Source organism: Lepisosteus platostomus, chromosome 12 (assembly GCF_059453375.1).
Source record: "Lepisosteus platostomus isolate fLepPlt1 chromosome 12, fLepPlt1.hap1, whole genome shotgun sequence".
NCBI lineage: Eukaryota > Metazoa > Chordata > Actinopteri > Semionotiformes > Lepisosteidae > Lepisosteus > Lepisosteus platostomus.
The window spans coordinates 23,328,883-23,344,684 of record NC_142622.1 but is presented as its reverse complement, the minus strand read 5'-3'; the positions used below and the strand labels follow the sequence as shown (position 1 = coordinate 23,344,684).

The following is a 15,802-nucleotide window of genomic DNA, read 5'->3' as shown; positions in this document are numbered from 1 at the left end:
CTTCATTCCTTCTTGGAGTACTGTTGTTCAAATTCTGAACTGTTTCTAGTGGGATATTAGACCATTCGTCTTTGAGTGATAAAGGAGGTGGAAATCTCTGTACTCTGTGTTCCAATATTTCCCATTAAGTCACAGAAAACATTGTGGGTTGAGGGCTTCATTTGGCTTTCTCCAGCCATTAACCTGTCCAGATGTTTAGGAAAAAGAGTGAAAGATGACTCATCAGGCGTTATTACTTTCTTTCACATTACACCAGGTTATGCATTCCTGGGCATTGACCTTAGTTACAGGTGGTTTCAGAATGGCTGCCCCACCTTAAATAACAGCTTTGTGAAGCTCACGATGTAGTTATAGTTGTGACTATGTGAGTTGTCTGGTCATTTCTGAGGCCTTTGTTTTGTGGGTAATGGCAACTTACTTATTAAATGTTCATCTATCCCTGTAAATGAACTTCAACATGTGATCACAGCTCCTCTTTCCTGACGCTCTTTTCCCTTGTTTGCCTTGTTTGCCTTATTTCTTCATTATTTTTGACACTGTTCTCCTTGACATTAAATAATTTTGCTGTTTCTGTGACTGACTCACCTGCCATTCGGGCACCACCCATATGACCTTTTTTAAAATCTTGCAATCTTGTCTTGCTTTAGAAACTCCTATATCAATGTGTTGATTTTAATTTGTCTTTTTGTAACAGAAACATATTGGTAATTAGTATTGAAATGAATGTGAAATACATGTATTTTTCCTTTTTTCATTGTGATTTAGTAACTTCTGAAGCCTTTTTTGTTAGGTTTTTCCATTATTTTGTCCACCCTCTGTAAATGTACACTAGGCATCCTTTATCCTTCTGAATCAAGAATTATACTGTAGTCTGATGTGATGCCATGTTCCCTGTGACATTAAAATAAACTCTTTGTGAGCTGCGTGGAATGACCTGTGCTATCAGAAGGGATTTGCCTTGTGGCATGATAAGTGACCAAAGAAATGAGAAACAACTGTGTGTGACATTCCCAAGTGCCAGGAATGTGGAATGGGAAACAGTAGATAACAATAGGAGTCTGTGCTGACAGCTTATTTTTCGGAAAATTCATTTTGATAAATTGGGACTCGCAGAAAATGTGCCACACAATATACACTGGATAAAGAGTATAAAGAGTCAGTCTGTTCTAGTTGTTTAAATTAGGAACACAAACATGCTCTGAAGCAAAAATAATAAAATACAGTTCACGCATTGCTCCAGATGGAGTCTTGTTTAGGTTGACAGCCAGTTTTGCGCAGTGATCACATTATGTGTGCACTTCAGGCAGGGTCCCTTGGTAGCGGACTGTGTAATAAAAATGGCGAAGAAGACAGGGGCCAGTGGGTTAACAGACAGGAGTGTAATTAAGCAGTTTTGATTTGCAGCATCTTGTTAATGAGATGGTCCCAGTGGGAGCTGGCATCAGTCATGCTCAGGCCAAATCAAGTCAGCTATTTGTTTCAAAGAAAATTGGGTGATTGTGAGGTACAAGTCATTTGCAATTGAAAAGTCAAAGTTAATGACACACATTTAAAAAATTAAAGCAGCAACCTTAAACTCCTCGTCTCTTTGCTTGTTTTTTAATCAACCCCTGCATAATCGCAGATATAACAAGAAACAAGGATAGCCTTAAATAAGCCAATTTAGAAGTGCTCAACATTTCTATTATCAGCTCCTTTTTTTCATTGCACCTAGGACTTCTCTCAAACTTCTTCTTCAGCTAGTTTGCATTATCCAGTTTTGTGTGATTCTAAAATGACTCGCCATCCCTGAGAAGATAGTTGCCCAGTCTCTTCACACCCTCGACCAATGTACTGGAAATACAGGAAACACTGATGATGTCGTTGCTCACTGCCTCTGTGTTTTTCTCCACTCAGAGGTGTGTTTGATGCTTCCCTGAAGATGGCAGGATTCTATGGACTCTACACGTGGCTCACACACACCATCTTTGGAATCAACATAGTCTTCATTCCCGCAGGTGAGCAACTATCAACCCAAGGTTAGCGACTTAATGTACATTTCAAGTTCGGCCATCTTTCTTGATCACAGCTCAGGTGTCAGTTTGCAGGGCATGGTCCTTGTCTAGAGTCACGCCTTTTCCTTCCACTCTTTGAACTTCAGGCAGAAGCTACATTCTGTCATGGTAGACCTGGAGCCTATCCTGGAGAGCAATGAGCGAAAGGCCGAATACAGACAGAGACAGGCACACATTCAGGGCCAGTTTTCTCAGAATCCAGTCAACTTCCACTATGTCTTTGGACAGTGGGAGGAAACCACAGCATCTATTGGAACATGGAGAGGACGTACAAACGCCACACAGATAACACCCCAGCTCCTGAACTGAACCAAGCGACTCAGCGCTGTGAGGCAGCAATTCTAATCACTGCCTGCCACCCTTAAAAGTGCCCAATCATAAGAAATACAGTATACATTTTTTAAACTCATTACATAATGGACTAAAAAGAAACTTGGGAAGCTTGTTCAAGCTTGTATTTTATCAAGAATTGATTACTGTTATTCTATACTTGCTGGTGCATCAGCTAATGCCTTTGACCGCAAAACTTTGATCCCAGGGTATTATTATATCTGCCTCTGGCAAGCATGTAACACCTGTCTTGGCATCTTTGCATTGGCTGCCAATCAAACACAGAATTTATGACAGGGCTCTACTGCTGACGTAAAAGGTGCTGAATGCTTTAGTTCCTAATTATTTGAGAGAATTTCTGATCTTCTACATTTCTCCAGTCAACTTGAGGTTCACACAGATTCTCATTTGTCTTGCTCTCCAAGGATTAAATTGAAATCAGTGGGTAATCGGGCCTCTGGCATCATGTCTCCATAGTCAAAGACTGATACAATATATGAGTTTTTAGTCTTGTTGAAAAAAATTCTTTTTGATCTTGGCATTTTTATGTTTGTTCACATTAATTTTATCTTTGTTCCTATTGCATTATGAAGAGTGCTCTATAAACAAAATGAATTATTGAAAGAAGTTTGAGACATTTATTTTAGCAACAGAGGATGCAGTCTAGTTTCCCCTTCAAATTATTAAGGAAAACATTGACTGATTTAAGGTGTTTTTTTTTTGCCCTGAGTTGTTGTTTTTTTATTTTCTTCTGTATATTTGCTGAAGACTGCATATGCTGATGGGGTTTTGTGTTGATTTATTCTCTTTTCCTTTCTGATTCTGTCTGGTGTTTTATACTACCTTACCTCCTGTTACATTGTTTCTGTACTAGATTTTCTCTTCCAGTTTCTGCTCAGAGCTGTTTATTCAGTTGCAACATGTTCTTTCTCAGAAGCTATATTCTGCTAATGAGACATTTTTTTGCCGACAGAGGCAGTGACAGATAACGGGGGAGATAAACACTTATAAAGCACAGGACAGGATGAGTGCTACTGAGCACCAGTGGGATGAGAAAGAGAACTGAAAGGAAGGTTATCTGATGAGGAGTGTGTGAATTATTCAGCCAGCTCTCTCAGTTTGTGAAAAATGTCTGTGCTTATTCGTGTGACCCTCTACAGTACAGAATACATCATATTCAAACCAGAAGAGAAGGATAGTAAATGTTCTGTAGAGCCATTTCATTACAAACAAGAAAAGGTGGTATATAAAATATTTTTTGTTGAGTAGAACTGCAGAAAGAAGAACTCTAGCAAGATAAAATCTCTAGTTTTTTTAAAGAAGACAAGATTGGCAATGTGATGAATTATAGGGATTTAAACTGAAATGATTGGAATTTCAACTGGATAAAAGTAAGTGATTCCAGGCTGGTTACAGGTTTTCTGGGGGTTCTTGGGGATTGACTTTAAACTCCCCAGTTCTGAGGAAATATATACAATGGTTAATAGTTCCTCCTCTGGGATTGAAAAGACATGTATTAGGAAGGGTGTTAAAATTTTTCCACATCTATCAACCTGGTCTAAATATTTAAAATACAGTGGCTACACCATTCTATCATGATCGCTTTCTTTCAGAAATTCTGAGTACAAGTGCAAGAAGAAAGATCTTTATCATACAAATTATGTGGCCTTTCTTTCTCATAAGAGAAATGTCCTGTTTTCATGTCTCAGGATATATTTTAAGTACTCCTATGTATGCCTCTCAGGCTATAGTAGAGTTTTACTCATGTAAGATAGAAAAATAAAAGATTTCCAAGGTACAAAATCTGGTAATAACATTAATCCAGTAAATTAACTAGTTATACAACTTGCACTTTATATCCCTGCAATGTAGAAGCATAGACTTTTAATGTAACTGAATAACTCCGTATTCCTGAGGTTTAAAGCTCTATTGAGCAGTTTGCACTTGCCTGGAGCTACAAATTAATTTCACATTCCTGCAGGGGATTTTGGAAGCCTGCTAACACCTGAGTCAATCTGATTTTGACTACAATCCCATTATAGACTTATGAGCATGAAACAAATAGAAACTTATTTTATGGTGAAACATATTTCAACATTCCTTTGAAATAAAGCAACCCATGAAATGAAAGAAAAATATAACACTTATTAATGCCCCTCTGTGCTCACTTGTAATTAGGCATAGTCTTTTTCAGAGCATTTTCCTTGCATAAACTTTGATTTATAGTGCAAATTTCTGCTTGACCAAAACTAAGGAATAAAACAAAAAATATCAATCAGAAGAGAAGATTCAGCATAACCATTGCCATCTTATTCCTGATAACAGAAAATCAAATGTTCAAATTTAGCAAAAATCAATTACCTTGCAGCTACAGGATGACCTCGCAATGCCTTCTTTACCACAGCTGGCTTTTTTCTGTGCCAATTCTTTTTTCAGGTGGTTTCCAAAATGCACATTCTGTATCTTGGCTTATACTCAATTTGGAAACATTTCCATGATGAGTATAGTGAAGGACATGTAAGGTCTGAAAGACCCCGCTTTGATTTTCAGTGATATTCTGATTTAGATATCGGTGACACAGATGGATGTGCAAGGGCTTTACCTGAGTTTTCTGGATTTCAGTGCTGTCCTGCCCCTGGCCTTGGAAGTGTGTGATTTGTATTGTAGCCCTCTTGGCAGAGACATTTATGCTCAGATGGTGGCGCATTAGGTGGCATATGAATCTTTAAGCTGCAAGGACATCAGCTTTGTATGTTTGAGGGCTTTCCTGGGGCATCTCCCTCTGTTGGCCATTATTTCCTCCAATATATTTCTTCTACTTTAAAGCACAGAGAGTGGTTTGAGGCTTAATAGGGCAGATTTTCGTTCAAAATATGGTAGTCTTCAGATGTATCCTCAAATCCACAGTCTGTGCTTTGGATTGGGGAAATCTGGATCTTTACACTTTGTCCTGCTGAAGATACAACCATCTGGCATCCCCAGGAGGAGTTGTGCTGCAGAGTAACAGTCTTTTTGGTTAGGCCTGTGGCCATGAGGTGCCAGCTGCTCCGGGGACTGTGTATACCCATAGGGGCTGCAGAAGAAGAGACGATGTCCAGACCGAAGTGCCAGTCTCTGCTGGATACTAGGTATCCTGTCCGCAGGTCACAGGGAAAAGCCTCTGTAAGTGAAAGGCCCAGTAATGACAGCTTGCATTCTGTGTGCCCTGACTGCCTCCCATCGTGTGTCTTGACATGTGTTCATGGTCTTCAGGAGGCTGACACTTTGATGTAATGGAAGCTTAAAAGTCCTTGAGTTCGAGAAAATTGTTTAGTGAATTTTTTTCCATTTTCACTAGAGGACCGACAGTCTTTTTCCTCATGGAAAGTATTCATTTGATGTAAATACACTTTTTTTTATATGTATGGAATTAACAGTAGCTAAATAGGCAGCCAACTGGCCTGTGTCCTCTGTGAACACTGATGAATATTATTTACCAAGCCTTAGCAAGGGGTGTCTAGTCCTAGCAGGATATACTGATGCCCGCTCCCTGTGGTGTGTGTCCTGCAGCTCTTGCTGCCATCCTGGGGGCTGTTCCCTTCCTGGGCACGTACTGGGCGGCTCTGCCTGCAGTCCTGGACCTGTGGCTGGCACAGGGTGAGAGTGTCAAAGCTCTGCTGCTGCTCATCTGCCACCTCCTGCCAACCTACTTTGTGGACACGGCCATCTACTCTGACATCTCTGGGTAAGAGGCTCAGACTGGCGATAGGCTGACACTGGCCACTCTTATCTTACTGTGTGCATCTCTGTGTGTCCTTGTGTGCTGCTGTCTACTGTATATACAGTATATGAGGCTATCTGAGAGTGTGTAGGGCTTTTTTGGAGGGCATGTCTGAGCACGGGTGAGTCCCTGTTCTCTACCAAAGTTACAACTGGGTTTAGGGATTAGCTGTGTGTTTTGGAGGTGTATGTGAAGAAGAAGGATGTTCTGCCTGTCTATTTAAATACATTTTGTTAATAGACCTAATGCACATTAAAAGACGTGAAAGAAGGGAATGGAAAGACACACATGAATTCTTATTAAGTGCACTAAGGTAAATAGCCAAAGGATATTATAAATTAAATATCGTCTATAAAGATCCTTCTAATGCAAAGTCGCTTTCCTGCATTATGCACCTCTTAGGTCTCTTAAAATCAAAGCTGTACTTGGGGAATCCGTGTCATAGTCCGCTAGTGACATCACTCAGGCTTGAATTCAGGATCTCTGCACCCTAGAGCTCAACCTGTTGTAGGCATGCAGGAAGTCACAGTGTAGCTCAGTGAAGATCTGAAATGAATTGAATTAGGAAGGGTCCTTTTCAGAGAGCAAAAAATCAGCAATGCAAAAAATGTCTTACTGCTGAGCTCTGAACACGAGCATTTCCAAGCAGTTTTTATTCCTCAGAAGTCAGAGCATCCTTAGGCTCACCCTAATGATTACCATCAATGGTACATAATAAATGAGTATTTTTGACACATTCCACATAACAGGTGTTGGCCTCTCTTGTTAAGCATGCATATAACATAACCAAACATCAGATGGATCCTTTCACACATGCAGATCAAACCCTGCACTGTGCTTGGAGTGAGCATCATTACCAGGAGCCCCCGGTTAAATAAGCTTTGGAAGCCTGCGAAGATGGTTTGATTGTGTGTTTCCTGACAGAGGTGGACACCCCTACCTGACAGGCCTGGCAGTCGCAGGAGGCGCATACTACCTGGGCCTAGAGGGGGCGATCATTGGGCCGATTCTGCTGTGCATCCTGGTGGTGGCCTCTAACATCTACAGTGCCATGCTAATGAGCCCCAGCAGTGCCCAGCCCACTCCTCTGCAGCCCCACTGGCCCTCACACATGACCAGGTGAGCGAAACTTTTAAATTAGCACTCTGAACCATGAGAGTCCTTTCAAGTGAACGATGAAGATAAAAATGTCCTACCTGCAGGGTTTAACAATTGCCATGTACCTGTTTATTATAATAATAATAATAATAATAATTCCTTAGACTTGTATAGCGCTTTTCTGGACACTCCACTCAAAGCGCTTTACAGGTAATGGGGACTCCCCTCCACTTCCACCAATGTGCAGCCCCACCTGGATGATGCGACGGCAGCCATAGTGCGCCAGAACGCTCACCACACATCAGCTATCAGTGGGGAGGAGAACAGAGTGATGAAGCCAGTTCATAGATGGGGATTATTAGGAGGCCATGATTGGTAAAGAAAATTGGAAATTTGGCCAGGGTACACTAGGTAACACCTCGACTCTTCAAGAAACACCCTGGGATTTTTAATGACCACAGAGAGTCACAACCTAGATTTTACATCTCATCCAAAGGACGGCGCCTGTTTACAGTATAGTGTCCCTGTGACATTAGGACCCAAGCAGACCACGGGGTGAGCGCCCCCTGCTGGCCCCACTAACACCTCTTCCAGCAGCAACCTTAGTTTTTCCCAGGAGGTCTCCCATCCAGGTACTGACCAGGCTCACACCTGCTGAGCTTCAGTGGGCTGCCAGTTGTTAGCTTCTGGCTTTGTTTTACACTGGATCTCTCTTATTTACCACATTTATATTCTCTTGTAATGTGTTCCTGCTGCGCTGCTAGTTATTTAGCTTAGAAAGATTGTGCAAGTGTAACAACAGAAAATTAAGATCAGCTATAAAAGAATACACCCGGAGCAGGGTTGTCAGATAAAAGCCTCCAGGGTAGCCTTGCATCTTGGTGACTGGCAGTTTGAAATCCATGACTGTGGCATGGGGTCCGAAGACAGCACTGCTGGAGTCCACGGGATGCTAGAATTTTGTGTTGTGTTGAACAGCAGGTCCCTTATCTGTGACTGGCGAGGTGCTTATCAGACTGGACAGTGCTGGTGTGAGCAGTGCCTATCTTCCAGTTGACAGTTTTTTTTCCTGGCCGCCTGATCGGGTTTACAGGATGAAATAAGGCAAATCAGCCGTATAATGGCCTCTCCATTCAGTTTTTTTAAAATCCTTTGGTGAATTTAGAGGACAGGCTAAAAAACAATTGGTTTTGCTGAATTGTAGCCTAAATCCAGACAAACATTCAACTAGATATAATCATTTGGTTAATCTACTTAGGCAATTTAAAGAGAGTGGGCAATACCCAGTGTATTATGTAGGTTTTTAAATGGCACTTGAGTGAATTATTATATTCTTTTGAGAACATGAGCTTCCTGTTTGCAACACCACCACACACCATCAAGTCCCACTCTGCATCTTACCCCACCTGTTTCAATTTTATTTCAAGGCAGACATGGTTTTGTTGTTAAGAAAAGGGAGCCCTAGCGCAAGTGTTAGGGATATTATAATTATACATAACCTTATATAACATGAGTCCAAGGGATAATTAAACCTTGGAAATCATTTTATAACCATCTCCTTTCCACAGCTTTATCCTGGAGGTCTTTTGATAGTTCTTTGTTGCCATAGTTGACTCTTTAATTTAAAATGCATCTGGCAGTGGAGGCCTCCAGGAACATGTGACTCTGTTCTGAAATGATCAGAATCGCTACAGTTGATCACAGGAGGAGGCTAATTAGCTTGTTGTGTGATGTGGAAGGCAATTGGTTATCCAGAGCTAATTTACAATGGCTGTTATTAAAGGGGAACTCCAATGCTCTTGTCATATTTTGGGATCAGAAAGAACCAGCATTGATGAGTGCATTTCAAACCACAATAAAAGTAAAATGTACACAGTAACTTGTAAAACCTCCAATTTATACCAAGGTAGACAAAATTTCCATGTATGCGCTGTGCCAAGTTCTCCAATTCAGAACGAGGCAACAAAACGTCCAGTGAATACTACTTGCTAACTCTGCATGCAGATCACATTGGGACATTTCTGCGGTGAAAAGCCTGCTGCACAACCTGTTTGTATTCGCTCATACATCACATGACATTAGTCATGATAGAGACTAGTGAGGCGGAAGGGCCGAATCATGCCGTAATTCGTGGGAACGTGAATGCATTTTTGCGACAACATGGCGACTTACAGAACTTTCACAAAGTTCACGATTTTGTGCTTAATTTGAAATTTGTTAATTTTTTCAGTAACGTCAATTAATTTATTTTGTTACTGAGATGTAAGAATACCGTTCTGAGAAATTGGGCCTGCAGTGCCCCTTTAAGGGGGTGTGTACACATATCTCATCCATTTTTCTAGGTTTTCATTTGTAATTTCCTTTGAATGTTTGAGCATTTGTTTCTCACTTGGAGGTTACAGTATGTGTTACAGTGTACAAATGAAGGTAAAACCAGTTCTGATTAATTGTGTCTTGATTTTAGGCTGTTACACCACAAAATGTGTACTTTGGAAAGAGTGTCTAGACTTTTTGTAGGCACTATATATATATTGTATATATATATGTATATATTTCATCTTATGTGAGACCTTAAAAAGTTTATCTGAAATTCCTGAAACCATTTAACAATTTCCTTATCTAGGAAATAATAGAAAATGTTTTGAACATTTTCGACAACCTTCAGCAAGTTATTCAACATGTATTAGTGGCTCTGAATATGGTATTTTTAAAATTTGAGTTCTGTTTATGTATTTGTTAATGAAACTGTTGAATGTGTTTAATGTTATGAATCTGTGTCAAATATGCCAGAGAGATCAATTTAAACTAAACCCTCACTCAAATGCAGAAGCCCTTCTAGGTGTTAAATGCTGAGTCTGCTTTGAAGTGCACTGAAGAGACAATTAATTAATAAGAATGCAGTGACGAACTTGTCTTGGGTGGGCTCTCAGTTGGAGGAGTGACATAAGAGGCAGGAATAAGAGAATGCGATGTCCACAGACAATTACTTGATAAAGGCAGAAGAGGAGATTGTGCCTAGAAACAGTTGGAAGGCTTCGTGTGCAGTCCTCTTTTATTGTTTTGGATTTCAGAGCATCAGTGAAAAATGACTTAAGTCCGTTAATAAACGCTGCCCAATGCACATATTTCCAGAGTCTCTAAGCTGAGAGGTCATGCGGTAGTAGTGCATACAGGGAGCTCCTATGACCTGGCTTTTTATCACACTTACTGTAGGACTCACAACAGTGTAAATGTTGTGACATTTACACTTTTTACATTGTACCGAATACTCTACTACCTCTGAAGGGCTAATGCCACACTCAAAACACTTTTTCACTTTTGCAATTCTTTTTCTTCCTGTTTCAGATCCTTCATGGACAGTCCCAGCCTGCTGAAGAGGGAGACAGAGTGAGGGCAGAGTCGGTGTGACACTGGGCAAGAAATGGCTGCTCCTGATGTACTGGTTATCGTGAGCTGCCTGCTAAGGCCTCATGTGGCCTGCGTGCCAAAGGGAGGCTAGCAGCCAAACACTGTTCTCTTAATTTCCTTACAGCTGCTGGCCTTTCACCGGTGTTCTGTGTGACTTGGGTGGGTGACTGCTGCCCACCTTGCACAAAAACCCTTGTCCCTTCTCCCAGGGTGTGAGGGCTAGGGGAACACGCTGTTTTTTAGCACTTTAACTGCCATCTCAGCTGCAGGCAGTCATACTGTACAGTAGGTCTCAAAAAGAAACGTATTGTACTTGTTTTGCTATGAAACGCCATACGTTGGACGGTTTGTAAGACCGAATGAATCTAGCCTTCTAATGCCTTTTATCTATTATTTGCAGAGCTTAGGAACTATGTAAATATGTGCTTTTGGCATCCACGACTGGGAATGTGACTGCTGGCAAATGTTGTGATTCCTGTCTTCTTTCAAGAAGACAGGGCTGGAAACATCTGCCATCAGACCTAGTTTGTTTTTAAACTTGTGTGCAATGTCATGATTGAGTGAGGAGTGAATAATGCCATAGAATCCCCTGGTACTACATCGTTAAATACTCACACACTCTCTCTCAAGCACACAGTGCTTGTGTTTTATAACTTAATTAAGAGCAGACCTGTGAAGAGAAGCTGTGTTGTGTGATAGCGGGTCTGTGCTCTCTGTACATTCCATATAGAGTGCACTTCAGATTCTGAAAGTTTAAACCTCTACTTTTCTTCTTTCTGAATGGTTAAAATTATTTGATTGGAAAGTGACATGATCTGTTACTCCCTACTCGGTGAATGGTCATGACGGGGTCATTTTTAGTGTGCCTTCTGTTCAGGTTTTAGGGAATAGTTCCTCTTTGGTTTGTATGGATGTGTAAAGTGTGCATTGCTGCCTGGGTTGTACATTACTGTACCCCTGAAAGAATGTTTGAGTTAATTCTTAGTGTGTACTGTCCCAAGGATCTTCATTTTTTTACACATTTAGCAGGTCTGGTTCTGTTCCATTCTGAAAATCTTTATTTTGACACTCGAAAGCTCTCTTTTTCTTAAAATTGTGTTCTGTGTTTTTCTAATTCCAGTTCATGGGGAAGAACTTTGCCTTGTAATAAGCAGTGCTGTCAAAGGCATTTTTCCTTTTTAAAGTATTTATTGGCACTACAGATCTGTGTTATGGGATTTAGTTTCACATGTTCGCGACATTTCACATTTTTTCACCAGTTTAAGAAGTACAAATTCACTGGTAAGAGTTTCTGATGTGCACTGTTGAAGTAAGAAATAGTACGTTTTCTTAAGGGTGTGTGACTTTGGTAGAGAATATTATTGTGATAGGAGAGACTTTTGTTTTCACATTTATGTTGCACACTGTTCAGTATTATTAACCATTGTTTGTAAATTCTAGTTAATTTTGGGATGCATATTGAAAGTGCATGTATCAAAGCCTTGAACAGAGAGCGTTTAAGAGGCATTCAGATCAAAACATGTTTATTCTACTAGCTAAACCCCTGCAGCCCTTGCATGTTTCACAGACTTAAGATAAGTGGTATTCCCAGACTTGTTCATGTGAAATAAGATTGTGTAGTCTAAGATTAGTGCTAATCGGGTTCTGTGAAACACCCCTTTCCTTCTGTTCTGTATTAAGTCTAAATGTACTTGCCATACACTGAAGATGACACAGACATGTTCACAGGAGGCTTTCTAAAAGACATTCTGAAATCCATGAGATTGCAATAACATAACAATGAATTCTTATGTAGCATACAACCCAGTTATGCTTTTAGGATTTTCACACAGAATATATACAATTAATAGGAGGAACCACTGTAAATATATCGTGATGACAACCACTATGGCTGACCCTTTTCAATATAATAGCCATCTGCTTCTTGTGATCTTAAAAGATAATCACTGTCTCTGATGGTAGGACCCATGTCCAAATGCTGAAAAATCAGTTATATTACCTGAAAAATATTCTTTGGACGTGAATAAAGAATTCTTCAAAAGCAATAAACCTTTCATTGCACATAATTTCCCCCCCCTGAATTACAGAAACCTGTGGCACTCATAAGTAATAGCTGATGTTCAGCCATACTGTTGTGTTCACTTTAACAGATAGCAGTATGAACAATGATCTTTGGAGTTCAGTGTACTGATTTGTGTGTTAAAAGAAGCTTTTGTCTTACTTCTATACTTTGCAATATAGAGCACCTGCATTGTAAACTCTGAAATGCAGGAGAAGACCATTGTTTTGGGGATTTCCCACTGCTCAGTTTTCTCATACAGTCCCAGCCATGTCAGGTTAGACATGTAGCTGCATTTCTGCCAGCATGACTGTGAGCAGACTGAACTCAACCAAGTTGCCAGAAAGGGCAAAATGGTGTAATTTGAAACTGAAACCCTAGCTCAATATATTCTGCATTGGCAGACATTGGATTCCCCTTTGAATACTGTGTAAAAGAAAGACCAGCTGTGTTCAGTCAAGGGAAAATGTCAAAGCCTTCCTCGGCAGTGCATCACAGTACAGCACTGTAGAGCTGTGTTATGTGTATGTGTGCAGCCTGGAATAAATCACTAGAGGCTCACAAATTAACAACAGCATCTGGCTGTGAACGTTTAAGGTGTAAGCTAGCAGTACAGATAGGCACTAGTGTAAATGAATGATTTTCTTCAGGCATCATAAATTCTTATTTCACCTTAAGGTGTAATGATGGTATTCATGCATGCCATTTTGTAGTTTTGTTGTCATGTGGAGAAAGATGTATAGATTTTGTTTTCATCTAGCTTGTGCAAAGATTAAGGGTTGCTTCATGTTGCGAGATACACAGATGGATCTACTTCCTGAGCAGTCTTCTGTGGCCAGAGTGGAAGTAGTGGCCATTATGGTACCCTATAATGATAGGCACTGCTGAAGTATGCTGACAGCATTTACATTTTAAGAATTAACATTTTAGAATTCCCCTGTGCTGGAGGGAACTTGTGCCTTTCCTTTGTTCTAGAGTAGCTGCCACGAAAATACAACTAAGATAAATACCGCAAAGTCTAAAGTACAGCCCACTTTTGGTGACAGTCCTAATGAATATCATGACTTTATTTGATATGTGGTATGTATGTTGCATATACTGTAGGAAACAAGTCGAGACTCCTTCGGGCATGTGTGCAGGAGAGAGGAGAAGTATGAGACATGGAGGCGGGGTGGAGAAAACACATGAAGAGTGGCAGTAAAAAGAGGAAAATTGGGGAAGAAGAGTCAAAGTCATGAGGGAGATACGTAAGGCAGCAGTTTGTACATCAAAAGATTTCTGTTAAAAGAGATTAATTAGTCATTTATGATGTATTTCATTTTTTTGATTAAGGAATGAATCTCTTATTTGCTCCTTTTTCAGCCTGCACTCTGGCTCAACTCCACGCTGTAATGTTTAAATATGTAATTTCTGTTTCCTGGTTGAAGGAAATATCCTGATAGTGAAAAAACAAGAGTACATCGATGGCAGAGCTCGATGACTGTTACCATATACCATACAAAATGGTTACCAGAGTGCAGCAAGATTCGTTGGAGGGGCTGAGGGCAGCTTCAACCTCTAACAACATGAATATACAAGTATTTCATTGTTCCCTGCCATGTTCATTGTGTCATATCTGTAGCGTAGATGTTAGAGTTCTGGGTATCTGCAACAGTAGGAGAGAGTTGGGTAGATTACTTCCATCATTCAATTTGTTCCATTATTCAACTGGAGAATGCTGCACGGTCTTTTAAGAGCTAGTTTAATTTGTTTTCTTCCAGTTCTAATTTTGCACAATTTCATTTTATGGCTGAGGCTGTGGAATAGCTGGGGAATCAGGATCTTGTGTTTGCTGCACTAATTCACAATGACCAACGGGTCTATTCTGATCATCTGAACTCGGTTGCTTCCACGGAATTATTAATTCCTGTATGGTAGATTAGTCCAGTGAAAATATCATTGAGTGGTTCAAGGAAGTACTTGAGGATAACATTCTCCTGCTTAGCCAGGCAAACTTTGCCCCAGGGTAGCATATGGAATTTCTGAGCGGCATAAATAGGAAAGCTGCTTTTGTTTTGCAAACTATAATTTCGTGAAAATCTAAAAGTGCAACAATTTATACCACAGTTTAGATCATTGAAGTGGCATAATGTGATGACACTGAATTGTGTCAGGCATTGCAAACGCACAAACACAAACACACAACCAGAAATAGATTCAACAGGTGACCTGGAAGCCTCTATTCCTATTCTTTCTGGCTTTGAAAACGCACTCCAAGCATAACCATGCTATCAGCACTTTTTACAGTAGTCATTCTTAAAAGAAACATGCATGTCAGTGGCAGAGGAGGCCATTGGAGAAAGGAAGTGAAGATGAGTTGTTGCTTCTGGTACAGTTGGCCTCCTTGGTTTTCTGTACTCATTGCAAAGCTCAGATATTAAATGGAAAGACAGTTTATTGCCAAGAGAATGGTTTGGCTACGCTGTAGCATCAATTTAAAAAGTAAATTTAGGCAGGTGATTCTGTATCGTATTTATTGCTGTTTTACTACACGTAAGAACTGAAAGGTGACTGCGTTATACTTTCCAGTTAAAATATATATGCTTTGAAGTCCACCTTCTAAAATGTAAAGTGTTAAAGTATGTGAAAGTGAGACAGAACTTATATCCATAAAATACATCGTTTTTGTTGCTTACGTTTTATGTACTCTATATTAACACAAACTTCTGGTGCATTGGTAGTCTTGTTTAATTTCGTGCAAAGGTACCAGCTGAAATGGTGGTATATCCATGCTGAAATGGTAAAGCATTAGAATGGGGCTGTGATCACCAAAAAAGTGTTATGTCTTTTTTACTGACAACGTGCTGAACAAATAAAACTTTGCAATTAAAATGTGGTCTCCTGTTTTAATAACAGCCTTTACATGAATTGTGTAAAGTGCATTCCTGGGGATTTTGGAATGTGCTGTAGGATCTAAACTGGGTGTTGGAAACCTGGAGGGGCTGCAAGTTTGCAGTTCCAGTTCATTTCTTCCATTTACATTTATCCATTTGGCAGACACTTTTATCTAAACCGATTTGCAGTCTCAAGCAGTCAAACTGCAAAGAGAGCAGA

General features: G+C 40.2%; 1 protein-coding gene across 2 annotated transcripts in view; it reads left to right on the top strand.

Annotated features, from left to right (window-relative positions):
• Nucleotides 1-15,580, top strand: part of tmem245 (transmembrane protein 245) — a 35,722-nt gene extending 20,142 nt beyond the window's left edge. For both annotated transcript variants that reach the window (XM_088601438.1, XM_088601439.1), the window contains 4 exons: nucleotides 1,897-1,997; nucleotides 5,934-6,108; nucleotides 7,069-7,263; nucleotides 10,588-15,580. In XM_088601438.1, the coding sequence (XP_088457564.1) occupies nucleotides 1,897-1,997; nucleotides 5,934-6,108; nucleotides 7,069-7,263; nucleotides 10,588-10,633 (517 nt within the window). In that variant the 3' untranslated portion in view covers nucleotides 10,634-15,580. The remainder of the gene's footprint in view (nucleotides 1-1,896; nucleotides 1,998-5,933; nucleotides 6,109-7,068; nucleotides 7,264-10,587) is intronic.
• The last annotated feature ends 222 nt before the right edge of the window (nucleotides 15,581-15,802 follow it).